The following is a 27,986-nucleotide window of genomic DNA, read 5'->3' as shown; positions in this document are numbered from 1 at the left end:
TAATAGTGTTAGTAAATCTATTCCCTTGTGTGTCTTCCTGTGTGTACCTGGGCTTCCTGCGAACGTGCATGCAGCGCCGCCTGCAGCTGTCCGATGATGGCGTCCCTTTCTCTCAGGATGTCGCTCTGTCTCTCTGCGCTCTCCTGGTGCTGCAGCTGCACGTTCCTCCAGCCATCACACACCTGCTCTAGCTCCAGAGCCCTCCCCCGCAGCAGCAACTCCAAGCTCTGACACACAGAAGCATCAGTGAGCGATTGGTTGCAGAGAGAGTGGAAGAAGAAGAAGAGAGTGTGTGTGTGTTCTTACAGTGATGGTCTCCTCGTTGTTGGACAGCACGCAGCGCTGCCTCTCCAGATCTCTCTCCTTCTCTCTGAGCAGCAGCCGAAGCCGACGGGTCTCCTCCTCCTTCTCCTCCACGCTGCGGAACTTGTCGTCCACCGCTCGCTGGGGATTGGACAAAAGCGCCAATCTTTATCACCGAACATGACAGTTTAGGTCGGACCATTAATAAACCGCGGAGGATGGGGTTTTTACCTGAGCCCTACCGCCATATCCAAACAGAAATCCTCCAAAAAGGAACACTAAAATAAATCTTTGATTTTTAAATTGCAATGGAGATTTCCTGATTAAAAAATACTGAAAAACAAAAAAATATATATATATTTATATTATATATAGGTTATAGGAGACTGGGGCACTAATTAAATACAAATTCATAACTTATACAAATAAATAAATATGGTGTTTACATTTATTAGATTTTTCTAGGATCAGACTTAGTTTTATTTTTGGCACAAAATGATTTTAAGATTGTGATGCTTCATGCTAAAAATATACAGTAGTGACATGATAATGTACCCAAGACATTTAAAGTCACATATTAGGCAAGATGCCATTTTTCATGGCTTCTAAACATAGGCCTCTCTCTTTTTTTCTTTCTCTTTTTTTTCTACATCTCCAGCTTTAGAAAACACAATTGACATCAAATTGGATGTAGTGGATGCTTGTGTGTGTGTGTGTGTGTGTGTGTGTTGTTTACCTCCAGAGCCCGGTCTCTCTCCTTGATGCGCTGTCGGAGTTTCTGAAGCAGAGAGTCTCTCTTCTCCTTTGGATCCTCCAGCAGCTCACAGTAGTCCTGAGAGAAAACTACCTTTAGAATACTTTTAGCAGAAACATGAATAACAACTCACCACATTAGAAGAAGTGAAATCATCAACAAAGACTCCTATGAAATAAATATTGAATTTCAGACGAATTTGAGCTTGCTACGCTGTGGAGGTTTCTGTTTGGTATGTGAATCATGCAAAGTATCTGCACAGTAAATTCCTGAAATGCCCTCTGTATGAACCCAGTGAAGGTTTGCGGGTGTTAGGGTGCAGTCTATCTGAGAGCATGAAGCAGTGTGAGTGTGTCTGACCTGCATCAGCTGCTCTTTGGTCTTTAGGGCCGTCCTCAGCTCTGTGAGGGCCTTCTGTTTCTCCTCCTCCTGTCTCTGCCTCTCTTGCTGGCCCTCTTTCAGCTTCTCCTCTCTCTCCTGTAGAACCAACCAGGCCTTCTCCAGAGCCAGCTGCAGATCCTAAACAAACACACAAGTCAATTCATTAGATCAAAATACAAAGAGATCGGAGGTAAGGTGATCTTTTAGGTAACAAAGTATATGGGTCATGTGGTAATTGGGTGTCTATTGGTTGTCTACCACCCAGATGGTCAATGGTTTGATCCCTAGCCCCTGCAGTCAACATGTAAAGTGTCCTTGTGCACTTCACCCCGTTTATGGACATGTCTCCAGTATTGAAGTGTATGAATGCTGCTTTGGGTTATAACATCAGCTTAATACTGCTCTATCTAACAATCTCACCTGGTTGTGTCTCTCCGTCTCCCTGCGGTGCTGCAGCGCCCCCTGCAGGTCAGTCTCCAGCCTCTGCAGGGCTCGACTCAGGTCCTCCTGCGCCCTCGCTGCCTGCCGCTGAACCCTCTCATCGGCCTGCAGCTCCAGCTGAGTCTGGAAGAGAGACGCCTGCAGAGCCAGGACCTCGCCCTGACCCCGAATACTGTCTGCACCCGACGCCTGCAGGAGAACACCCAGCGAGGGAGGAGGAACAAGAAGAGACGGACACACACAGAAGGGTAAACAGGGACGAATATAAAGAGAGAGGAAAGTAAAAAAATAAAAATAAAATTGAATTAAAGCCAAGTAATGACACTATATTATTGTATATTGTAAAAAATCTAAAGTTTGGTATCATTCAGTGTCAGGATGGAGGACAAACCTGCAGCTGCTGCAGCTGGTTGCGGTTGGCTAGCTCTTTGAGAGAACACAGCATCTTGTTCTGTTCCTCGATCACCCGACACAGCTCTGCAGCCTGCGCACACACAAACACACACAGCTTAGATAGGAAACTATGCATTCTTTGTGTAGTTCTTGCTTTTGACACTCAGCTGTGTTGACTATTTTCTTTCTCTGTTTAAAGCTTCCTGTCTGTCTGTGTGTACCTCTGCCTCCTTCGAGTTGGTAGTATCAGTGATGTTCCGGATGTTTCTCTCCTGTCGCTGGGCTTCCTCTTGGGCCGACCGCAGCTCCAACTCCATGTCAGCGAGACGCTTCTGCAGCTTCTACAAACATATACACACACGATTGTCTCAGTACAAAACATCACAGAGCTATGCCATAAACAGTAAGGATCAGATGGAGGAAGAGTTGATACCTGGTTCCTGGTCTCACTCTCTCTGATCTTGGCCTGCAGCGAGTGGACCTGGTCCTGGGCCTTCTGCAGCTCGCCCACACACTGACCCGCAGCGTTCTCGTACTGACTGAGCTGACCCTGCTGCTCATCAATCAGCCTCTGAAAGACAAGAGAGCAAAGAAAATGTCCAATAACAATGAAAACGTGTGGGCTTTGTACTGTATTGACATATTGTAACCTTGAAGCTAACATTCCTAATTAAAAACACTAGGTGGTGAACACACACTTTACTGTGTTTAACTGCAGCTGTGTGTGAATGATTGAGTGAAAGTGGAAAGTGATGTCAGTTTAAGGTTGGATGACTTCCTGTTGAAACGGCTGTTGCCTGGGCAGCATGTTGTTGACTTCCTTGTTTTTGTAGTTGTTTTTAGGATCAATGTAATGGTATGATGTCACTATGCCCATAGGGACACAGCTGTGTATTTCCTTTTCTACAGCTGTTTCAACTTAGAAAAAACAGTTAGACTTAACAACAAGAAAAATATTCAAAATATAATAAATAATCTGTTACACCTTATTTTGTGGGCCCCAGATCTTAATAATAATGAATAAAGTAACCAGGAAACTGTATATAAGCTCTCCACTTAACATCCCAATATTGCATACATTTGATTTTTCTACGTTTTTTCACATATTATATTGTATATTTTTCACATTCATATTTTGAGTAAATATATATTTTTTTATGTTAAAATAGATTTTATTATAGTCCTTTTTTAATCTTTTGTTACATTTTCTTCTTCTCTTACTTATTAAACCTGCATGGCAATAAAACAGTTTTCTGATTGTAATTCTGATACTTATTATAAATATTTCCTTCAGACCAGTGATAGGTCTGTGGTACAGCCTGGTATATTATGGTATAATAGACCAGAGCAGAGCTGATTGTCTCTGCCTGTTCCCTCCTGTCACAGTGAAACCACATTTCACACTAACCATTAACATAACAAAAGAAGTTATGAAGCTGGATCAGACTGAGCAAGGCCCTTCACACGGCCTGACAGCGTCACTGCTTGGAGACTGTTCCCATGGCAATGGAAGTGTTGCTAGGATACCAAAGGAGTATTTATGCTCCCTGAGAGAGTAATCAAGGCCGCGTTCAGCTTTGTCAGTGGATGAGTAAGACAGAAAATCCAGAGAGATTTTACCCCCTTCAGTCTGGATGGCGGGCGCACAAAGTAGGAATTAGGTGGTCAAACCTTCTTAAGAAGGAGGTGATTAATTTGTAGTCTTCCTTAAGATTTTTGTTCCTCTGCTTTTTACAATGGGGCCTATTTCCATTGAAAAGAACCCAAAGATGTTACTTTAAAAAAAGACGTTACGTTAAAACATGCAAAAAAAACCTACTTGGTTAGGTTTAGTAGGACGTCATGGTTTGGCTTAAAACGTTTAGGTTTTTTTCAAGTTACTACATTTCTTGATTTTCGAGGTGAAAGGCTTGTGTTTGTTTAAGGCACTCATACAGCCAAACATGACCTATGATAAGAAAATGTATTTGAGAAGCGAAAAAAAGTAAGAAAAATCTGTAGAAAACATTCTCCGACACTGACAGGATCAGCTACGTAAAGGTCAGAGGTCATCAAGGAACCAGGTATTGTTGCTACTGATCTACCTGCTGAAAGCGGAAAGGACCACACTGAACATATTCATCCATCCACTGATCCTCCATCTCAGCAAGCTCTGCCTGCAGCTCCTGCTGGGTAGACGGGGTTATGACCTCTGGTACAGGCAGGTGGGAATACAGCTCACAGTCAGTTGCCCCTCCACAGGGCGACCTCAGTCGGATGGGCAGGGTTAAAGTCAGGCCCTGATCCAGTTTGGCTTTGGACAGAACTGGGAGCTTGCTACCTCTTTGAGGCTTCACTGGCCGGTAGTCCCAGCCCCTCAGGAGGCTCAGCATCAACTCAAGCCCAGAGAGGGAGCTCTCACTTGGGGGTTTGTCCCATGTAGTAAACCTTCGTACTGAAGCTTCCTCTGCATCTTTTTCTCGTACAGTTTGTTCTCTTTCCCGGTGGTTCACTGGAAGACAACTCACATCCACGGCGGTGTCGAGAGACTCCACAGATGATGCCGGGCTAGGACTTGTCTGGTCACACATGATTTTATCAGTGTCCAACTCAGCTAAGGAGGACTCAAAGGTGACAGCTGTAGCCTCTGACTCTCCGGAGGTTCTAGCAGGGTCCTTGCCTCCAGGATTGGCTGTTGAGTAGCGGGTAGATGGTCCGCAGGATGTGCTTCTGCGCCCAACCCTGCGAGGCACCTTACACACCGCCTCATAGTCAGAATCTGCCACACGGAGAACTGCACAACCCCTGCATCGCCTAGGCTTCATGCCAGATAGAGAGTCTGCTCCTGGGCACTGGTGATGGTGTTGGTGGTGGTCGTTAGGAGTGGGTTGGTCCAGGGCCGGGTCCTCCTTATCCGCCCAGGATTCATACACAGAGTAGGTAAGATCATCCTGGATCATATCAGAGTATCTTCCATCCTGCAGATCTGACAGATCCACCACAGGAGAGTCTTCTGATCCCACGTCAGTCCCAACAGTCCCCACAACTGCCCTGGGCGGAGACAGGTTCTCATCCTCTGCGTTGTTTTTTCGGAACAGGCCTCCGATACAGTGCCTCAGCCGGTCTTTCTCTAGCAGCAGCTTGTGAAGGCGCTCGAGAGACAACGCCTCTACACGGGCAATGACAGTGTCGAAGCGGTACATGCGGTCCAGCATGAAGGCGCACTTGGAGCAGGCAAACTCCCCACGGCCGTCTCGGCTCAGCTCGTGGCCAAGAGCGTGGGACAGCAGCACCTGTAGGTTGAGCTTGGCTGTAGGGTGGAAAATCCATCGCCGCTGGTTGCCGCAGAGCTCGCGAGCACAGATCCTGCAAGACTCCTTCATCTTCACCACGTCCAGCATCACAGAAGTATAGGTGAACCAGGCACAACTGATGTATCAGAGCTGTCTCTTTGGATTGAAGCAAGTGTACAGTAAAGCGTTGATGTTTTTTCCTCGACTTCTGAACTGGTGTGGTCCAACAGTTGTTTCAGGTATGACAAAAAGAAAAGTCTTGCATTGATGAAAGTCACATTAAAAATATCATTTTCATAATAAGTCTTTTGGAGAAATGTTGTGATTTGTTTTTATCTCTCTTCAGCCTCCTGTTCAAGTATCAGGTCCTGAACTGCTCTTTTGGAATTTGAAGTATTTTGAAGCTTAAGGTTTACATATTTTATCTGCTAAGAAAGATCATGTGTTATGATTAAACTTTCCAGCATAGTTTGTACATAGACCTTTGTGGTGATAAATCCAAGTACAAAAATGTTGTTTTCTTCCAAAACGAGAATAATTATTTGAGCTATACTTTGAATTAAATGGACAGCTTTAATCACATGGATCACTGGGTAGAGACTAAATCTCACGCTGACATGACAACGTGACCAGCAGCGTTTATTCGGGGAAGAAGATTTCCAGGCAGAACGGATGTGATCTCTGTCATGGGTTTCATTTCCCTTCCTCGGTGGTTCACTGCAGACAGATCGATACGGGTTTTATATTCCGGGGATAGAAACGATCTCCAGTTGATGCCACTGCGGTATTTTTGTGTTGCCTTTAAAAATCAATGACGTCTCGCTACATGACAGCATCTCCCCGCTGCAGGGGCTGCCCCGTGTTACAGTCCGACACGAACACGGAAAATACCCAGTCTTTCCTGGTCGACGGTGAGGATGTTAGTACGTTCACTGGACTGTCTCTGTCCCTGATCTGTTTTCTCCTCACCGGCAGCGGCTACAACATTCGGGGATGGAGGGAGAGGCTGTCACACCTCGAGAAGATTTTCATATCCAGACATCGAGAAAACCGTGACAGGACCCAAAGATCGTCTATATTTGAGATGATATCTCCCTCCGCAGCTTTAACTAGTTCCGGTCTGCAAACATGGTTGTACACAAAATATCTCTCTCTAAAGACATGACTGATTTATAAAAATGTAATTAGTTTGTATCATTACAACAGACAGCAATGATTCATCCTTTGAAGTACACTTTTGTTATTGGCCAACTTGAGTAGCCTGTTTCAATTTATATGCTAATTTAGGCATGTGCTTTCCCTGGCTACACTTCAGAGAGAACTATTTTACATTTCACCTTTTAAACCACAGGTTAAAGAAATAGTTAATTTTCAAATAAAGATACTATAGCAAAAAGACAAAGTCGGTTTTTAAAATACTGCAACGATTGTTACATGTTAAATGGGTGCAAATTCATTATGTTTACCATTATGACCCATAAGGTTTTCTTCTTCTATTGTGTATTTTTCATTAATTTACTTTGTATCTTTTAATTATCTTTTAATGGTATTATTGTTCAAGGGTAAGAGTTGAGTTGGTTAAGAGTTTTTTTGTCCCCCATATCAGTGTAGGAGTGAGACCTCTTAGAGCGGCCTGGACTGAACCATTTGACTGGAAACAGGAGGGATGCTGATTAGTGTCTTTTAAATAAACATTGGGATTTCTTTCGGGAAAATATTAAATCAGGTAACCGTCCCTTTTCTTAATTAATTATGTTTAAAATAAATAAATGAGCTCCCTTAAGTTAATGCCAAATGTAGAATTTTAACAGCATTACAATTATTTGTGGGTCAATTAATCATGATAAATAATACAGTTGGGCCTGTTCAAATTGCGTTTCCATTCCTGATGTAAACTAAAACCATTATAAATTGGCATTAACGTTTATTTATGAATGTCCAGGTAAGAGGCATGAACTCTCTGATCACTTGGTAAAGAAGATCAAATGTAAAAACAAAATCAGACCTAAAAATAACTTCACTAAATGAATGTGGGTTAAACAAATGCATTGAATGTTTTGGGGAAATGTTACTTTGTTTAAAATTACTTGAATGATACCTTCAATCTTCCTCAGTTCAATATTCATAAATACATATTAATATAGATTTTAATTTTGTGTTTTCTTATTTGATTTTAATTTTCTATTGTGGAGCGTTATCTGACTGGTGACTCTTGTTGCTTTTTAGTTGTTCTCACCTGTTGCTGATGACAACTCCACTGTTTCTGAATGCAAATTCATGATAGCCTTGAGCTGTTATCAATTAACACTTGTTTATCTTAACACTTTTCAGGTAGGTATTTAATGCTAATAATGTTGTGGTGATGATTTGTACCCTCTGAAAAATTGAATAGCATCCGTAAATAAAGAGATATTTTGGAAGATGTGATGGTCAACCTGCCTCACGGTGCTTTTTATTGTATCTGCTTGACCAAAACTGCTGCATTTAATCTTTCAAAACTGAGTATTTTCAGCATGAAAATCAGATCCAAACATTGTGCGACAAGCAATGTAATTCAAATTAAAAACCCTTTCCATTTCCATAAAGCATTCTCCGTGTCAGTACAACTCCGTGTGCAAAATGAGAACTGACAAAAAACTGTGTTTGGCCTGCATGTTTTCCATCAGCTTCATTAAATTCTCTGAATTGCCAGCGTGAAATTAGTTCATGCATTTCCCAGGGGCACCTAGTCCTTGTCCGGCCTTCACATGCATGTCACAGAATAAAAGGGGAGGAGGGAGGGAGGGGTGAGGGTGCTGGAACTGGTGTCAGTGATTCACATGACCCTTTAATGGAGCGGCAGGAGAAAGCTGATGTAATTTTCAACAGACACTTTCAGGATATTTATCTTACCATCAGTGCAACAGTACAAGAATCATGTGTGTGTGTGTGTGTGTGTGTGTGTGTGTGTGTGTGTGTGTGTGTGTGTGTGTGTGTGTGTGTGTGTGTGTGTGTGTGTGTGTGTGTGTGTGTGGACCTTCTGGCCGAGACTCTATCTACATTTGTCACCCTGCAATGCCTCTGGAGACACCACACCAAAACACTGATTGGCTGGAATGAAGCACGCAATCAAAAATCAATTCATCCTAATCAGAGACGAGTGCCAAACACCGCTGACGGACTGCACTCTGATGTTTATTTTTCTCAGAGTGGCAGGAACACCAAAGTGTAACAGTGGTGAATTAGCGCCTATGCAGAAGAGGTGTCTCTGCTGATTTTCCTCTCTGAAACAACGACTTGTTGCCCTACCAAATAAACAACTGATTCCTTCTGTGCACGCTGTAGCCGCTCCCAGAGATATTAGTCCCTGTTTGCAGCAGCCAGCACACAGTGAGATGATTATAATTATAACCGGCGTCAGTGAGGAGGCTGAGGATGAATTAGAAGGACTGATTCTGTCTGTGAGAGCTGACTCTGCAGTGACATGATATTACAGAGAGCGGCAAGCAAGGAAATGTAGGGGCAGCCAGAACCCTTATGATAACTCAAATTAAATTTAAGGTAAAACATGTATAAAAATAACCTTCTCAACTGATATGATAAAGGCCAAAGGTGCATTGTACTATGATTCTGATGCCATTTCTTTGCAAAATGTAGTTTAAAGACATTTCATATTTACGTTTTATGCTAGAATGGAGTTTATTCTGAATTAAATGTCCCTTAACCAATTACAGAAAAAGAAAACCTACAGCCAGGAACACTATGAACACCAAAATGATATTCACAAATATGATTCAAATGTACATGGACAGAGAGAAAGAAAGAGTGTTTTTTGTTTGGGTAGTAAATAAAGAACTAAAATCATACTTGAAAACTATTTATGTGCAGTTTTAGGGATTGTCCTGCTTTACGGTTAGTTAAAGAAGGAAAGGAGAGAAAGGAGGAAGAGCAGGAGAAGAGAAATAGGTCAAGCAGGAACAACAGTATTATAAGGAAGGGAAGAAGAAAGGGAATATATATGAAGTGTCAGAAAGAGTTTCAAATGAATGTTAGTTTGTGTACTGTTGGGGAGTTTAAGCTACGGTTAGTTTTTTTACGAGTTCATCTCATAGATTTCATGCAAAACTATCACATACAAAGTTAATTTAGTGGAGTAAAAAAGCACATTTCTAAAAATAAATGTGGAAGAAAGGTCTCCCAAACTTGAAATAACTAAACGAAACAGCATTGTGAAACATTAATCCATACAGTGTGGATCAGACACCACTAGATGGAGCCACATCTCTTTAAGAAAGACTATCTTGGAAGCCTGACAGTCATAAAACATCATCTCATTTGCAAGTCTAGATGTAAATCAGCTCCAGCAAAAACAGCTCAATTATAAGATACACAGTGACAATGTGAGTGTGTGCTGCACATACTACAAACACATCCTATTCATAAACAGTGTACACCTGTTTTTCTTCCTACCTGCATCTGTGCGCAGACTCGACTCTCTCCATGAGTCTGTCGGGGAACAAAATAAAACTTGTGTTACAAAAAATCACAATCTAAAATCTGATTTTCAAGCTACTGTACAGCTCTAACAGGAATACCAAATACATTTGATATTTTGTGCTAAAAATACAGCTGTCATCACCTCCCACCCACTGTTATCCAGATCAAATCCCAACCTGGCTTCGAATTTATTTATGTGTTGTGTGGCTGGACCACCGACATATCAAGTACCAAGTGAAGTACTTATTAAAACATAAAATAAATGATTTATGGTGATCCCAAGTTTAGGGTACTTTTGTTTGTCATTATTAGTCATATATGCACAAGTTTCTATCTTCACGTTGGTTTGTAGCTTATCTGCATTGCCAAATTTCCACTGACCCACATGTGGATACAAAAACAGTTTTGATATCTCCGTCAGCCTGTCTGGGGTTTGAGCCAAAACACAAAGATGGAAGGGAGGAGAGGAGGGATGAGGGTAACCTGAAATTTAGCCCACAACAAACTCACCTGGTTGGGTCACCTTAAAAGCCTGATTCAAGGTCTTAACCAGATGTTAGACTTTATTCTTAATTGCGATGCTCAGACTTTTATTAAATACAAGCTAATTCATTGTTACAGTGCTAAGGTAACTATGCATCTATTTATGAGTTTTTTTCCAAGGACAGTAACAAATTACATGTAGTTGGGATTATATGTACTGCATTTAGATTATAGTAACATTGTCAAGAATTACTTAAATACATTTTTGATTATGTCTTTATAATGTTGCAATTGTTATATGATGAAACATTTCATATTAACCGATTATTGACTCATCAAATGCGGAATATTCAAAATGCATTTAGTTTACATTCAACATGTTTTGAGATGTTTAAAGACAGATAAACTCAATTTGTGTTTCTGCTTCCATGTCAGGTACAATATTTTCAATGTTTGATTTTGAAGTAATCTAAAAGTATTCACATAATGAAATGAAATGCGATGCGCATTCAGTTAGTGACTCCTGAGCAAACATACCACTTCTCGTTCTTTATTCTTGGCAGGAGAGGAGAGATGGTGAATTTTGACATGGAGTTCCTCGAGCTGGAGACTCAGCGAGTGTTTCTGCTGTCTCAGCTCTTCTATAAGCCTGAGAGAGAGAGGGAGGGAGGGGGGGGGGGTTAAAATGGTGCAGTCAAGTTCACAGATCTGACCTCAGGGGTTGTTACAGTATGTAGGTCAGAGCTCTGTCTCTTTGTTCCAGCCATGAATCTGTTTCTGTTAAGGTCAGTCGATATCAGTGCTGGCAGTATATGCACACGTACACACATTAGTTATATTTTACACACATTAATAAAGAAACAAATAAAACAGTAAATAAACATGTTTTTTATTCATCCATAAACTGTGTCAAACAAGAATTGTGTCTATTGTGCGAGAATATAGTACAAGAAAAGCTAGGACTAACTACTGCATGAATGTATTTGATGGCAGGTAAAAGTCACCTGTCTTTGTCAGCCAGGGCCTGCTGGCTGAGCTGTCCACCTGAGCCTCCCCCCTCCTCCTCCTCCATCCTCTCCACCAGCTCTCTCTCTACAGCCAAGCGGCGCTGAGCCTCAGAGTCCGCCAGCTCGGCCATTCTCTCGGCCTCACCTCGCGCCAGCTCGGCCTCCTAAACGCGACACAGAGAGGAAAATCATATCTATGAAAACCTGACAAAGGTTCTTATTTAATGGATGTTTCCCATTTATTACAATTTATGTGCTATCTTACCATCAGTGCAACTGTACAAGAATCCTGTGTGTGTGTGTGTGTGTGTGTGTGTGTGTGTGTGTGTGTGTGTGTGTGTGTGTGTGTGTGCGTGTGCGTGTGCGTGTGCGTGTGCGTGTGCGTGTGCGTGTGCGTGTGTGTACCTCTTGTAGCAGCTGAACTTTGGTCTCCAGGATTTCCTGCATGTGGATGATCTCCTCCTGCCGCTCCTCCAGGCGACGCTGCAGCTCTGCTTCATTCTGGTTGGAAAGGCTCTCTGCTGTCAACCTACAGTATGGGGTTGTTACAGGAACAAATATTTTATGAGGGAAGCTGTAAAAATAAAACTTTAAAGATATAACATTCACGCATTATGATGAGGACTTAAAGTAAATGTATTAATAGTGTGAACTTAATGTAGACGTCTACTTTGTCACTAAATATTTAATGTGTACAATAAAAACAGCTGACTTCAGTAGCAGTTGGGTTTATTTCATTGGCTTCTTTTTGCCACATTGGCAATAAAAGCTCATGATTTATTCATATCTGGTCAATTAGATCAGGGTGTCAGTATCAACTGGAGTCCCAAAACACTCTGAAGGTCATAAAGTACTGTAGTGCATGACATTTGTGTCTGCTCTCCACTAAATCTAAACTTCTTTGCCAGTTACAGACAAATGCATTTGAGTCATCAGAAGCAATAAGTCTTTTATTGGATGTTATTCTTGAAGAGATGCTGCATCAGACAGTTGAACGTGTGATTTAAATATTACAAATAACTGGCATCAATGTTGAGCTTGTTTTTCAGTATTTTGCTGACATTCAGTGAATCCCCCCAATGAGTCCTATTTCTGCTGATTGTAAACAAAATACATGTATGAAACCAGAAAAATTACTCAGAGGTTCATGCAAACTGCTAAGGGGGCCGTGATTGCTTCTAAATATACCTAAATTCAGTTTGAATACAGATAGGCTTTGTTTTGTCAAACTGACCACTCAGTTACTACCAATTATGATATTAGTGAATTGACACAAACAATTGGAATTGAAATGCTGAATTTGAATTCAATTAAAAAATTTAATTTAAAAATCTCTTTCACAAAAGCACAAAAAACATGTTTTTTGGTCACATATCCATATTAAATTTGAGTTGCAAACATTTTTTAAATAGCAACATCTGAATTAACGTCTGGTGTATATGTGTGTGGTTGTCACTGCAGAGCCATTTCCACAACAAATGGTAAACAATATAACCTATGATTTATTAAACCAAATGCAGATTAATAGCATGAATAAACAAAACAAAAAAGGATACTTATTTTCAATACAAAGATGTGATAAACAACAATTGGAAAAGAACAATAAACAGTGAAAGGAAATTGTTAACCACTCACATTCTAACACATCTCCTTTCATGTTGCAGTTGCCTTGTGAAATACCTTTGCTGTTTTCTTCTGTTTTATTTGGGAAACCCTGGCATTATAAAAGACCACATAGTGATGCCGTTTGATCTGGATCCAAACATAAAAAGTATCACTTGTTTCCGGGCTCATTGCCTAACTTTCCACCAAATTTAATTGAAAACTGTAAGCAGGTTTTTAAAAAACCTCAACAAACAGACTCTCCTCGGTAGAGGTTAACAACAAGAAGACATTTGTCTCCAGGATAAAAGAAACAAGGATCCCAGAGGGAAATGTCTCCAGTCTGTCACTGCTCCACCACTCAGCACACTTCAACAGCCAGAAGGTCACACTCCGCTCTCCCTCCTCACATCTATCAGTCAGGCCTCTGTTAATAGCTCTAATGATAAACTGTGGCCACAAAGTTTATTTATAAAACAGCAGGGCACGGAGGGCCTCAGAACTGACCCCGCTCTACACTCCACTCCACCATCCAAACTCTAGATTTGCTGCTCCTTTTCATTATTTTGACAAAGTGCTAAATTGACTGATTGTACTAATTACTGCCCAAACTGCATGGTAACACTGTGGAACTGAGCTAATGGTGTTTTTCTTACATCCTTCTAGGAAAATCATCAAACACTGCTAATGGACAGAAGGTTGAAATGTGAAAAACAACATGTCAATAGCTTTCTACAATCAGAGTCAACAGTTATTCTTTTCCCTGTACCACATGCTGATCTCTCGTAGTATCTAAAGATTTTATAAGAACAAATGGTAAACAAATGGCACACAATCTCCAATAAAAAAAGGAATGTGCTGCATAGACAGCCCAGTGGCCTTGGAAGAATATTCATATTTGAAATCTTTGTACTACAGTAGGTACATTGTGTGTGATGGCAGGAAGATGAGTGACATTCATATATACCTAAAAATCAGTGGTTTATTTACATGAACCTGAAAAGGTAGATTAATCACATTTGTGGTCACTTCCTTTAAAGGTGCTGTTATTTTTAGATAAAATAAAAACTAAACTCAATTCTGCATCCAAAACTGTACAAAGAAGGTAGCTCAAATTCATTGCAGTGCTTTAATAATTGAAAAATGGCTAACGCAAACTCTTTATGCAAAAGCAATATCCTGGTTTTAATTTATAGTAAATGTCGTAAACATATCACATTGGAACTGCCATCTACCAAATAAACAGGACTGCATTTGAACCCGCTAACTATTGCACCAGGCATAACGAGGCTTATCATTTTCAGACTGTAGCTTATGTTTTTGGAGGTTGTCCCATGAAGAATGTACAAAACTGATGTCATGTTGAAACATACCTACATACATAACCTACTCTACATTGCATAACAAACATACTGTACATATTTTAACACAAACAATGATCTTTTCTTAAGCGTGAGCAGGTAACAATGTAAGGTACATCACTTTTCTAACTTGATCCACATTTTGAAGTCTATAAAACTACTTTGCAGGTTAAAAAAGAATGTAAAAAAGTTACCCGGTGCACAAAAAGTGATGCCTGACCAAGCTGTCCTATCTCCATGTTCACTGTTAGCATCAATTTACCATAAAAACATAATGTGGCTGGCCAACAACAATGTCTCCTACACCAACCACGTCCTGAACAGCCAATATGAATCGTTACCAACAAATCGGAGGTACAGTGTTCCAAGATTTAATAAGGTAACACTAAAGTTCTTTTTGTTAACTATTCATCCTTAATTTAAAAAAATATATGTTAAATTTCAGATCAAGGTCTTGAAATATTGTCCTCAGTGATTTTAAAGTTCCATTACATTTATTTTTCTTTGTATCTTGTCTTGATTATTTCATTTGGAATAGGATCTTTCTTAGCTGCCCCATTAACCAAACTCTTGCTCATACTGAAATACTGTTGGAATAAAGGTATAAGAAAAATATTGGTCGCAAACATTCAAAGTCACAGTGATTTAACACTTTTGGTAGTTTGCAGACTCGATATCAAGACACGGTTTGACTAGAGTCTGCAGAGGAGAGGCACTAAAGGAACTGACGGACAGCTGTCCAAAGGACAGGTGCTGTTGCTCAAATAGTTCCAGACTCAGCAACAAAACAAACCACCTCTGCCCTTTCTCTCCCTACTCCCATACAGTCTCCCCCTTCAAAACAAATCCACATTGGGTCCCTCCCCCTTCTCCACCTCCTCACCCTCATCCCCTCTTCATCCTCCACCCCAGAACACAGAGCCGCTTCATCCTCTTCAAAAGCATTTCACTGCGGAGTCCATACAAGGCATTCCTCAGGGTTTAGTGTGTGTTGTGATAGCTAGGTGAGTATATGGGCCAGCAGGCTCGCGTGTGATGAGAGGACCCGGGTCCCGAGGGCGCCCGGGCTCTGATGTACTGATGGACTCATGGGAAATAATCTGACCAGCAATGAAAGGACTGTTTTCGTAGTTCACTTTCAGGTTTCCCTAAAGACGTTTCACAAAATCTGTGTGACGAACAGGCGATTTTAACTGTCCTGGAGATGTTATATACTGAGAGTGAGTGATTTGTTGGAGACATTTTGAGGTTCAGGGCCTGGGGGTCCTCAAACTAACACAGTCATGGTCACTGAGAATGTGAAGAGAGGTGACACGACATGGTGATCGAGGCAGAAACATAACTACTCACAGAGCTTTGTCCAGAAACTGCTGTTTCTCCTCAAGTTCCTTTTTCAGACTCTCCACTTCAACCTTCAACTCGATGTTCTAGAAAAGAGAATCAATACACAAAACAATAAGAATTAGCCGATAAGAAGAGTTTATCATTGTTTATTCATTGTCTCAGTAGCATCAGTTAAATGTGTTTTAAAGCACATTCGATTTGTGATTTCAGGCCTTAGAATTGTGTTTGCAGAGCCAGTATGGAGTAAATCTCATTGTCATTGTTGTTTTGGTTTGTTTGATTTATTTGAATAAATGACTTAATAATTGAATAAATTAGCAGAAAAATAAACTCCAAGATGTAACAATATAGGAAAAAATAGTTTTCCTATATTATGCCTTGCACAACAAACATATGTACACTGTTATATAATTTATACTCATGAAGGAAAGCCAGATTTTTCCCATTTGAAGTTCTTCTCTGAGCTTCTGCAGAGAGACACAAACCGAGTTTCCCGAGTTACACGTGATGTATTTGAGGGAGCTCTGTACGTGTATTAATAGCCGGTAGGGATATCAGCACCTGCTGTGTCTGTCTCTTCTGCTGCCCCCCGTGTAATATCAACTCCTCTTCCCTCCCGCCTGCAACCAGCAACACATCCTCTTTTAACTCTTGGCTCTGAACGCAGCAACAAACTGGACTGAACTGGCCGTCGCGTGCAGGTATCTGCCAGCAGTGTTATTTATTCATCTCTGCATCAATCTGGAGTTCAGTCCTCTTGCAGTGGACTTCATGTCTGTGTGCAGCAGGTCCAATTACTGACACACTGACACAAGTGTAGTTCTTTACTGTACATGCAAGGGGCACACATGAAACTCCTCTGGAGTTCATGCACAATGTGCACGCATTCATGAAAACAGCAGGCCTGAGGGTTCTACACAATGTGGGTCATAGCGTCTATAGTGGCCGACAGAAAACAGGTCAAACAGTTACTGCAGGCCACAGTTCAAACAACCATTCCCTCAGCAGACATGCAGGTCTCTTTAAATGCACTCCTGTTTGTGCCTTTCATCTGTCCAAAAACAGCAAAACAAATTCCCACGGAGAGAACCCAGATTAAAAGAAAACGTTGATGAGTTTCAACTGTTTTCTATCATGGATTACAATGTTCTCATGTTTCCTTTTGCAAGAAAATACTGTTGAGCTGTCATTTACAGTAAACAGGCTCTTCTGGGTAAAGGGCAGCTCATGTTGACATCAGACTGGAAACACATTTAATACATAACTCCTTACAGAACAGAAGAGGTTTTACATATCAGAATTGATCTTAGATGAAACAGATTTTCACAACTAACACCCAGTTAGCTGAAGACATGTTCTCGTAAATAAACCTTATTACATAAATGTTAACAGGTGATGTACCAGTAGCCTGTGATATCATACCTATTTGAATACGTTTTGCCACAGCTTGGGTCTCTGTGGATTGTAGGACTATACATTTATCTCAGCGGTCGACAGAGCCCTCTGACAGTGTTTGGTCTCTCCTCAGCCCACCGAAGCAAGTTCCTCTACCGGCTAAAATATACACAGCTAATGTTAAAGGTTCTTCTCAAATGCAACAGTTCACATTTTTTGGATGCCTTATAGTGGCTGTGAGACCTTATAGATGGGAAAGGCATTTCATTTTTGGCGTTATTGAACACACTTCCAAATTTCCAACATCAGCATAATTGAAGTTGTAGACATGTTTCTCTCACCTCTCTGACTTAAGCCCCTCTCTCTAGACAAGAACAGGCCTATGGACAAGCCTTTTGAGATAACATATTTAGAATCCAGACCTTAATGAACTACCATATTATCAAAAGTGTTGTGAAGATGGATAGAAAATGCTGCTACTAGTTTAGGCTGCTGCTAACTCTAGTCGTCATGGCTGTGGCTAAGCCTATATGGCTATGGTTAGCAAAAGGCTAAGCGATAGTAGCATTTTCTTTCTTCTTTTGAATTAGTCTGTCTTCCTCTATTTGTTTGCTTTACATTACTGTTGTCATGTCCTGAACTCAAACTTTTTGTGCAGGATATTTCATCGTTGAATCAGATTTTCACTGTTGGGAGATGCAAACGCAATTAGACAGCCAATAGGAACACCCTCTTTTTGAAATAACCTGTGATTGGCCAAAGTCTCCCATTATGATCACATTTTTCTCAAGCTTGAAAACAAAGCCATGAGGAGGTGCAGAAATCCAGTTTGTGACCACTTAAAGTTCAATATGTTGAAAGGGTAATATAGAACTTTTTCCATCAATAATCTGCCTAGTCTAGCTTTAAGTAGCATACCAGTTGCTTTGCTCCGACAGCACAGAGACAGAGTGCAGTCTCTCTGAATCAGCCTCACAGAAACTTATGACTGACAGTGTGAATGAAGGGCAGCCTGAGACCTCTTGTCAGTTCTAATAACGTCAAACAGAAAACTGCAGCTCTGGAAACAACAAGGCTCCCTGCACTGCAGATAACTACAGCATTAAGTGCATGAAGACAGAGGTTTTTGATACTTTACATGCAGTTCACAGAGTTTTAATGTCTCACTCACTCTCTTGTGCACATCCTCGCCGCTCTCCTCAAACTTCTGCTGGATCTTCTCCTCCAGGAAGTAGATCCGCAGCTTCAGGCTGAAGTTCTCCTTCTTCAGGTCGTTCAGGTGCTGCGAGATAGTGCGACAACCACGGAAACCAGAGTTATTCATGATGACAGGTGGCTCTTCAGCAGGGGGCATCGCAGCCCCCCATTTATTACCGCATAATATGTGGAAAGACAGGGCTGAAGAGTAGCAGCACTGTCTAGAGAATCAAATTATCCTAGTGATGATACAAGATTTGCTCTGTCCCGCTGTCTCAAATGAACAGGCAGGAACAAGAAACATAAAGTGGACCTGAGCTCACTCTCAGTTTGGGGATGGTAGGCAGGAGAGGATTATGGGAGGTGGAAGGGGGGGGGCAATGTTTCCTTTTTTACCGCTGGGAAGTCATGCCAAGAATCTGAGGCAGGAGAGTGTGTGTTGATATCACAAGTGCTTAGCTGCTGTAGAAAACTCTTAACATTCAGACCTGTGAATGCTTGGGAGATTTGATTGGTGCACATTTTTTTATTTATTTGACCTTTAATAAGGACAAATCGCAACTATCTAATAAATGGTTATTTGTTTAACCACATTTATTAACATCTAATAACATTTGTATTAACATTTGTCTTGCATGATGTTATTCTACTATAGAACCCAGTGAATGGCTGTGAGCTGAACACACATCTGTTTGCATGGTTTCCTTTTTCCTACAGGGGACTTTGGCTTCTTTTAACCATGATCATGATTTTCCCTGACATTATGACCAAACAGTTTTGGTTGCCTGAACTTTACCAAAGCTTAAACACAGAGCAGTGAAAGATAAAACAACAGTTGATTGTTGAAATAGTTTTTTAAAGTCAATGCTTGAGATCTCTATTGTTGTTTATTGAGGAGGACTTACTTGTATTTGTATTTATTTAAACTGCTGTTGTACCCGAGGCATTAGTTGTACATTGTCCACCAATGGAAAATAGTTAGCTAGCAAAATGCAGTGTAATCGATGATATGTCAGAACACTAGCGTTTAAATGACCCATTAAAAAGCAGAGTTAACACTTGAGTTTTGTTAAAGATCTTCCAACATACAAAAGAAAGACAATCAATGAAAAACCAGACAGTTCTATCAACAGATACCACAGTACCCAGAGAGGTGACCAATGTATGGTGACTGGTATATGAGGTCTAATAATATGATAAGATCAGATTTCCTTTTACTGTGTGAAGAGAAGCTTCAATAGGCTTAGGGTAACAGACAGCTGCTGGAGGTTCCACTAATACAGAGTTAGAAGACACCCAGGGATGGAGAACTAGAGACTGCAAGGGAGAATGAATCCAAAAGGTTCTCACATTTTAACCATCTTTGGCCTTGATGGAAAATGATCAAGAAAAGATGGGAAGGATTACTCGTAAAGAGTTCAGAATAAAAACAACCACAACATTGTCTCTGCATTGGGAGACTCTTTTCTATTATGACTTAGAATTTAATTTGGGGATTTGCAGGTCAAGGATGACTAAATGCCTGGGTTTAAGCAAGACACTACATGCTAAACTGCTCAGTTTTGAGAGTTTGGTCCTTTTTGCTATTTTCCAGAGTAGAGAAAAGAAAACATCCAATATACAGATTTGAAATGTCAACATATTTAGACATTAAATGAGCAAAACTATGCTTATAATGACATTAACAAATGGTTCCTTCACTTTGCATTCAGTAAAAAAAAAGTCTGCTCTCTTTTCAACCTCATTCTAAAGTCAGTTATTCATTACTAACACTGCTCTTAACTCCCAGGTATGATCCTTGTTTGTGCACAACGCATGAGTTTCTGACCACAGGGAGGCACTACCGCTCTTCCTGAGCTCAGAGTCTCAACACCTTCAGATTTCCAAGAGAAGCAGCAGCGATCCAGAGGCTATTTACAGAAGCCTTGGCCCTGCGGCTGTCACTGAGGAATGCTGAAGCGGTGAGACGCTGATCACACATGCAGGAACGTCCAGCGCGCTGGCACACAGAACAGACTGACTGACGGCAGATTACAGCTACACCACCAGCATATGGCAAAATGCAGGAACACATGCTGTATTCACATTCTGCACATACTGAAAAAATATATGCAGATACAGCAGCTTGAATGGGAAATAGTTTGACACATACTGCAAGGACACACACATCTACAGACTGGATTAAGCCCTTAATATCAGCGTTCCCCCTGTCAGTTATATTTCACACTAATATGTTTGTGGTGCTTTTAAAAACACTGATATATACCACAAAATTATGACTACAGGTTGGGTGTAAACTACCAAACATCTGTTTCTTGTAGGAGCCACATCCGTCAATAAAGCAAGGATAGCTGTCATTCTCCTCACATTTAATTTAGTTCAGGAGGAAGTGGAAACAAGAGTGTGTAAAATGTGAGTTTGGATCTTATAAAAACTGCTATACTGACAGCTTTCTTTAACAGTTAAAACGGAGCAGAAACAGAGGGATTCCCTTTGGATTTTGGTGTAACATTTTCACTAAGTGAATAATTGTCACACAAAAACATCAAAATGTAACATCTTGCATCAGCTTCGAGACACCAGTTTCAAATATTCCTGCATTTCAAATGTTTATGGAACACAAAAACAACGTTGCAAAAAATAGAAAAGCAGAAAGATAGTGTATTATCAAAAAATAAAGTGACATACAATTTGCTAATTTAAAAAAAGGGATCTACTGATGTTTTAAAATGTAACAAATCATTTCATATCTTACATTATTATTATTATAGTTGTTGTTTATTATTGTTCTTATTAACATTATAATCATATTAATAATAATCATTATTATTAATAATGCAAATAAATGTATTGATAACAGAGGCATATTTACAAATAAATAAATAATGTTCACAATTTATTTAATATTATTTAATGTCTGAAAATACAAAAAAATGTCCATCAAAGTGAATTATCTTTTTGTTACTGCACCATTGAAGGTTTTACTTTCTCATTGCATCTGTGAGAAAACCTCGGGAGGACTCGGCATTGCACAAACAAAGACATGATTTTTAATATTGTACGAGTAGTTTGTCATTTTCCTGTAGCATTTTGTGTATTGTATAAACACAGTGTTGTCTAAGTGGACAATTATGTCATGAGAAACCCATCCAACACCTTTAATATGAACTGGAATGAACTATGAGTGTTTCAACAGAACGTAGGCGACTTTTGGTCCAAATCGGCGAGCACATCAACATCCACACACACTTATGGGGTACTAAGAGGCCTTACGAAGGATTGGCTGACTTCTAAACACATTGTCCAAATAGATTTGTCAATAGCCAATAATCAAGAGGAGAAACTGAACCAAAAATATATTGCCGATGACAACACTTTCAAACAACCTCAAATCGACAGAAAAATCAAACCACAATAATTCTTCATCCAAAAATCAAACCATATGAGATGTGGGGTTTGTCATCTCCCTCTGGATACATGTTGTAAGAGCTGATCAAATAATAAAGTGGACACATGCCCAAGACTTATTTATTGCCAAAACCATCAAAGGAGTAGGACTTAAGCGCATCACCTGCACTAAAAACTGAAAACCTGGAGTAAACAACAGTTGGAGAAGAGACGCCGACTGCGGCAGCTCATTCAGAGGTCAAGCACTGAGCGACAATTTATTATAACACAACGTTCCCGTGAAGTGAAATCATTTTAATTCTGCTGGATTTTCCAGCATCAGAGCATAATCCAATATGAGAGAAGGACCAAAAGGAGAAGCATTAGAACATTTCCCAGACTCACGATGCTCTAACTTCTACCCCACCAAGCCTTATTATTTGGGAATAAACAAAGAGCCATTTATTAGAATCAGAAAAGATCAACACTGAAAATATCTGAGTACATTTTATTCCCATTGTCCCTTTCCCATTCCTGACCATTTGAAGGCTGTTTTGTTGCCATGACAGTTAGCTAACCCCGACCCTCTGCTTCATCTTTGCGTCAGGAGAGGTTTAAAAACCATCTCTACAGGAATACGAGTGTAATTGGGAGTTTGCATGTGAGTGTGTGACTGTGTGTGCGCTTTGGATTGGCAGAGCGCTGGGAGTTTTCCTCTTTTACCGGTAACAGGAGCTCCTTGATGCCAGCTAGCTCGACATTTTCCAGCCCCGCTCTCCGGCAGTGCCAAACCCCTAATGCAGTTCTGCAGGGGGAATGTTTGATTGTGTTTATTGTGCTGCCACGGTCCATGGGAGACAAGGCGGTTAAAAAATTATAATTTGTAAACCTAATTAAATCATCAAGAGAGCCACTAAAAATATCCCCAGGAGCTAATTTAAAATCCTGGACAGAAAGAAGGGAGACACAGTAGAAAAGAAAACCTGTACAATGAGTCGACAATGCAGCATAGTTCCTGTTAACGTCAGGTCAGATCATTTTAATTTATAGATCACCTGAATAAAAGAAGTTGATCATATGTATGTCTGTATGTAATGTACGGAGCTGTGGCAAAAGAAAGCCTCAGGGTCTTAATAGTCAAGGCAATGCCTATCATTCTTGAACCCACATTCCTTCTAATGGCCAGAAAGGGGCGGCTCCACCTATTGCAGAAAAAGTCCAGAAGTCTATGAGAAAATTACCCTTATCCTCACTTGATTTACTACCTCAGTAAACATTTTCATAACAATTTTATGGTCTTTATGCACTCATTTCGTACTTATAAACCCACAAACTGTTGAAAACACATCACATTCAAGTTGCACAGGCCGCATTGCTAAAAAGCTAACAGGAGGATGTGAAAAGCCATTGCGATTAAGCCTTACTTTGTGACATGAAGTCTCATTAGAATATACAAAGGGGCGCCATATTTTTTTTACAAACCAGTCAGAACAGACTTGAGTTTTTTTACCTGTAATCACCCTGTGCCTTAAATGCTCTATTGTAGTGGCTGTCTCTTTAAGCCCCACTCAAACCATTGTACAATGTTGCCATAAAGTGAGAAGTATTGTTTTATTGCCATATATTTATGTATGCAAAGTAATGGAGTATGACATCTTATTTTTCATGTGGTTGATTTATCTGGAACTGAATCCCAAACTGACATTCCATATGTATTATACCCCTATAATTTAATATATCATTATATATGTGATATTTTAATTTAATTCAAAGATTCAAAGGCTTTATTGTTATATGCACAGGAGCTACAGTGTAGATATGGCAATGGAAATCTTAAGCCCCCAGGCTCCTCCAACAATGCAACATAACATAAAACAAATACAAATAGTGAAATAAATAAAAGAATAGAAATATTCAGACAGCCCGTAAAAAGTCTAGAAGTCTATGAAGAATGTACCTTTTCCTACAAGTTTATGGTCTCAATAGTTAGTTTAAGTCAATCTCCTCAATGCAATATGATTTTTAATTACACTCCGACTTAAAGTAAAGTAGCCTAGCATAAAGACTGGAAACTGTTTGTCCGACACATCAGAAAAATGGTAAACACGAAAATTTGTTGTTTAAGGCTTGTGTGCTGGTGTCATTGTGCCTGTACAGGAAGTTATTAATGAGTAAAATCTATCAAAAATTAATAAAAAAATATATAAAACACCATTCGATCACTATTCTCATCTTAATGACATTCTAGGGTTTCAGTCTAGGTCCAGGTGCCCAACAAATGTCCAAAGATTGAGATTGAGGTTGAGAATATATTTTACAAATACACATTTTAGACTTGGTAGAGCCGGCGTCCTCTTTAATGAGGCTTGGTCCCTAAGCGGAGGAGCGGGGTTTGAATCCGGCCTCTCTTCCTTCTGTCCCCCTTTTAACTGTGTCTCTTCAATAGAGGCGATGGTGGCCCGAAAAATATTTTAAAAACAATCAATGCAAAGACACAAGACGAGGATGCTTCAAAGGCTAAAGCAAGCAAACGATCAACTTTTATTCCAAAGCTTCCAGATCAATCATGTACACAGATGATAGAAAATGGAGAGGAATCGGGTAGAAAATAAAGCTTCTGCTAACATCTTAACGGTTTGGTCATTGACTGACTGGTGAATAATCACAATTTGCACAAATACTATGGGCGTTTTTAACACCTTGTATTAGCATGTGTCTCAGACGAGTGACTATAAGAAGACATATGAGTGATATGGTTGGTACAAAGTGAGGCTTTTAAGTCAAACACTTTGATAATTCATACAAGATTCAGAAAAGAAAACGTGTGTGTTTTCACCATTTACAAAACTGCCAATGCACGGCCAGTATCTTCCATATTCAAAACATTTAAATAGCATGTGATGATTTGAAACAGCATTAAATCACCAAGGGAGCTTTAGCCTTCAGAGGTCACACTGCTGTTATTAGAATTGCACAGTCTGTGAGCCACATTAAATCTGACCACACACACTGAATCCAAATAATAATAATTCATTGCAAATGTTCATAATAAAAACACATTGAATGCCAAAGCCTGCATTAGGTCATGTTACACTTCACCCTTAAAATAGATTTATAAAGGGCCCTGGCTACTGTTCTCACACTGTTAACAAAAACCAAATACATCGAGCAACTTTTAACAAGAGTGTAAAATAACCCAATGTATTTTTCCAAGATGGGAATATATTTATTTTGATTTTATTTTCCAGGGAATAATCAGTTTTCCTCACACCACAAGCCTTATAATGACAGACAAAACAGTTGGGCTCCTGTTCAAAGAAAACACAGTTCAGAATTCAGGATTTATTTATAAGGAAAATGTATCAAGCTGAACATTTAAAGACTGGCTGTTTCCAAAGCAAAGGCGGCTGAGTGATGTAATGCACTACTGGATAACATCAGTCTGGACTCTGGGCAGAAGAACCAACTAAAGAGTGTTGAATAAGCTTAAAGTTACAGCGATTTGAACAAAATAATACAACTGTGTATGGCAGAATATAACACAATGCATTTCATTTTTAACTTCAACTTCATTGGTGAGTATGCTCAGCCAATGACTCCACATTTCTATTTCTACAATATAGGACTTTTCAATGCAAGAGAAAATCTGCTTTGATAAATACTAAACCAAAACACATGTTTAAATAACAAACATGTACCCCCTGTGGTAAAAATGGCTCCATAAATGCTGAATACTAAATGAATATGCCTTCAATTTTCAAGGACAGTTAAAATCTGTAACTGGTACCAATAGGCACGGTTGCAATGAACAGCTAACATTTGTGATATACTGTCGCTGTGTATTAAGACACATTTGGGGATAACGGCTACCACTGCAGATGTTTTTAAGCTAATAAGGAGAGGTAAACAATACAGCAGCAATGGTTTAAGAAGTCTTTAGAATTATTATAGTTTTGTTTCTGAAAAAATGGGTTATCTGATATGGATTCATCTGTTTGCATCTTGCAATTTATCTTCTCAAAAGTTATCACTGTAAAAAACAGTATTAATTTAATTGTATTGCACAAAATGCAATGTTACATTCTGTTCTTGTATATATTACATTAAATATACATTTTATTTGTATTTACTTTGACAACTTGCAGTACTTGCACTTGAACTATTTTATTTCTATTATGTTACTTCTTTCACTATGTTTATTGGTTTTATTTGTTTTATAGTTCTATATATATTCATGTTGCATTGTTGGAAGATCCTGACACTTAAGTTTTCCATTGCCATATGTACACTGTAGCTCCTCTGCATATGACTATAAGGCCCGTGCATCTTTGAATTGAATTGAAATATGACATACGTACTGTATATAATGATATATTAAATTATAGGGGTATGATACATATTGAATGTCAGTTTGGGATTAAGTTCCAGATAAAACAACCACATGAGAAATAGGATGTTACTCCATTACTTTGCATACATAAATATATGGCAATATAACGTTACTCCTCACTTTTTGGAAACGTGGTACAATGGATATACAATGGGGATTTAGATTGAAAGTCTTATTCAACAATCAAAACCTCTTTTTATGACCTCAACGAACCTGAGTCGAAAATCATCTGTGGATCACATACTTTAAGCTCACAAACTGCAAAATCTACAATGTGCTGGTCGTCCTTTTGTTCAAACCACAAGACAACAAACAAATTCAGAGTTAATAAGAAGTCTCACTTCTAATTTGTACTCATAAATTTCAGATATCTGAACATAGACTTTATCTGCCTCCTCTGACTTTCCCCTCGCTCTTTGGTTTTGATCAAAATCATTCCCAGATGTGTTCGCAGCAGCTGTATGTGAGTGAGGGATGGTGTGGTGTGAAGGAGGTGGCAGTGGAGGGTCTATCAGTGGGAAGTATTTAGCTCAGTGCCAGCCTGATGGAACTGCCCCAATAGATGAAGGCTATCCCGTGGCTTTTCCAGCCCCTCTGCCAAATTAAATGTGGTGCAAAAAAAAGGACAACATATAGGATAAAATACCCCTGACTGTGTGTCGTGTTATCTTTGAGCCTATGACAAATCTACATGTTAAATGGGACATATCAAGAAAAACTCACTTTATCGGGAGGGCTCGCTAAACCCAAAACTTAGACAACACAGTCAAGTTTTTAACGGCTGCATCGCTAAAAAATGAACCTGGTATTTATTAAGCAATTCAGATTTGGCTCCTCTTGCAATGTCATATGAAGGTTCATTAGTATATACTTGAGAACTACAAAGGGGCGCCATATTTTTCAAACAAACTGGGTTTCCAGCAGGACTTAAAGAGACAAAAACATTTGTATTAAGACAGCCCGTACGAGAAAAATTATGAGTTTTTTGGAACTTTAAAGCCTATAAGGATTTAGAAACCTTCAAAGTATTGGCCGTAAAAATGAACACATACATCACCTTTAAGTTAATGTCCATTTATGCATGTTACACTTGTTTTTAAACCCTTTAAGATGTGTTTGATGCTGTGCTAAATCATAGTGTTCATGCCATCGATGATTCAACTAAGTGTTGCACATCGAGATGAGGTCAAGGCGAGTGTGTTGCACGGAGCCTGCGGCGGCGGTTCAGGGGGAAAGAGCCGGTCACACGGTTGAAAAAACCCTGGCCGGTCTCTGTGTTTAGCTCCAGCCCTCTCCGCGTTTCCATGGGTATTTACTCTGAGCGCCATTGTTTTGTTTTAATGATGCCAAGAGAACAAGAGGCATGAAGCAAAACAGAATCTGAATGTCTTTAACAGCACACGGAAACACACTGACTCCAGACGTTCAGATGCAGACTGTGGCTCCGGAGCGGGGCCTTAGCTGGAGGGTGGATTATTCACCTCTTCTCCACAGCGGGGACAAACGAGGGCCCGAGCCAAATCCACTTTACAACAAGGGATCAAAAAGCACTGTTCATTTATATGAAACTAAAGCCTGTCGGCAAATCATCTCTGCTTGCATTGGGCTCTGAATGGAATCACATTAAAAGGCTGTTTTGGAGGAAGTAGCAGACATAAATAACAAGCACACCCTGTTTTTGGTCTAAATGGATCTGTAGCAGAAAATAATTACAGAAAGGTTTGAGGGTACAAGTCATTGTTCGGTGCTCAGCCTAGTCTTTTGTCAGGACATGACCTGAGGAGGACGTTTCTGCTTTGA

The 27,986-nt window shown here is 39.9% G+C and overlaps 1 protein-coding gene across 6 annotated transcripts in view; it reads right to left on the bottom strand.

Annotated features, from left to right (window-relative positions):
- The window catches only part of pde4dip (phosphodiesterase 4D interacting protein), a 98,636-nt gene that overhangs the window by 31,937 nt on the left and 38,713 nt on the right, over window positions 1-27,986 (bottom strand). For 3 of the 6 annotated variants that reach the window (XM_063891376.1, XM_063891377.1, XM_063891379.1), the window contains exons 1-9: window positions 4,357-6,623; window positions 2,706-2,843; window positions 2,494-2,613; window positions 2,271-2,363; window positions 1,859-2,068; window positions 1,418-1,576; window positions 1,040-1,135; window positions 307-444; window positions 48-227 (exon numbers count right to left, since the gene is read on the bottom strand). In XM_063891376.1, coding sequence (XP_063747446.1) covers window positions 48-227; window positions 307-444; window positions 1,040-1,135; window positions 1,418-1,576; window positions 1,859-2,068; window positions 2,271-2,363; window positions 2,494-2,613; window positions 2,706-2,843; window positions 4,357-5,652 — 2,430 coding nt within the window. In that variant the 5' untranslated portion in view covers window positions 5,653-6,623. Of the gene's footprint in view, window positions 1-47; window positions 228-306; window positions 445-1,039; window positions 1,136-1,417; window positions 1,577-1,858; window positions 2,069-2,270; window positions 2,364-2,493; window positions 2,614-2,705; window positions 2,844-4,356; window positions 6,624-9,993; window positions 10,030-11,040; window positions 11,153-11,507; window positions 11,675-11,915; window positions 12,040-15,823; window positions 15,901-18,383; window positions 18,495-27,986 lie in introns of those variants that run through there. The other 3 variants (XM_063891381.1, XM_063891380.1, XM_063891378.1) reach the window with 2 other exon arrangements.

Source organism: Eleginops maclovinus, chromosome 9 (genome assembly GCF_036324505.1).
Source record: "Eleginops maclovinus isolate JMC-PN-2008 ecotype Puerto Natales chromosome 9, JC_Emac_rtc_rv5, whole genome shotgun sequence".
NCBI classification, from domain to species: Eukaryota; Metazoa; Chordata; class Actinopteri; order Perciformes; family Eleginopidae; genus Eleginops; species Eleginops maclovinus.
Note: the sequence above shows the minus strand (reverse complement) of the source record. Positions and strands in the feature narration are given on the sequence as shown.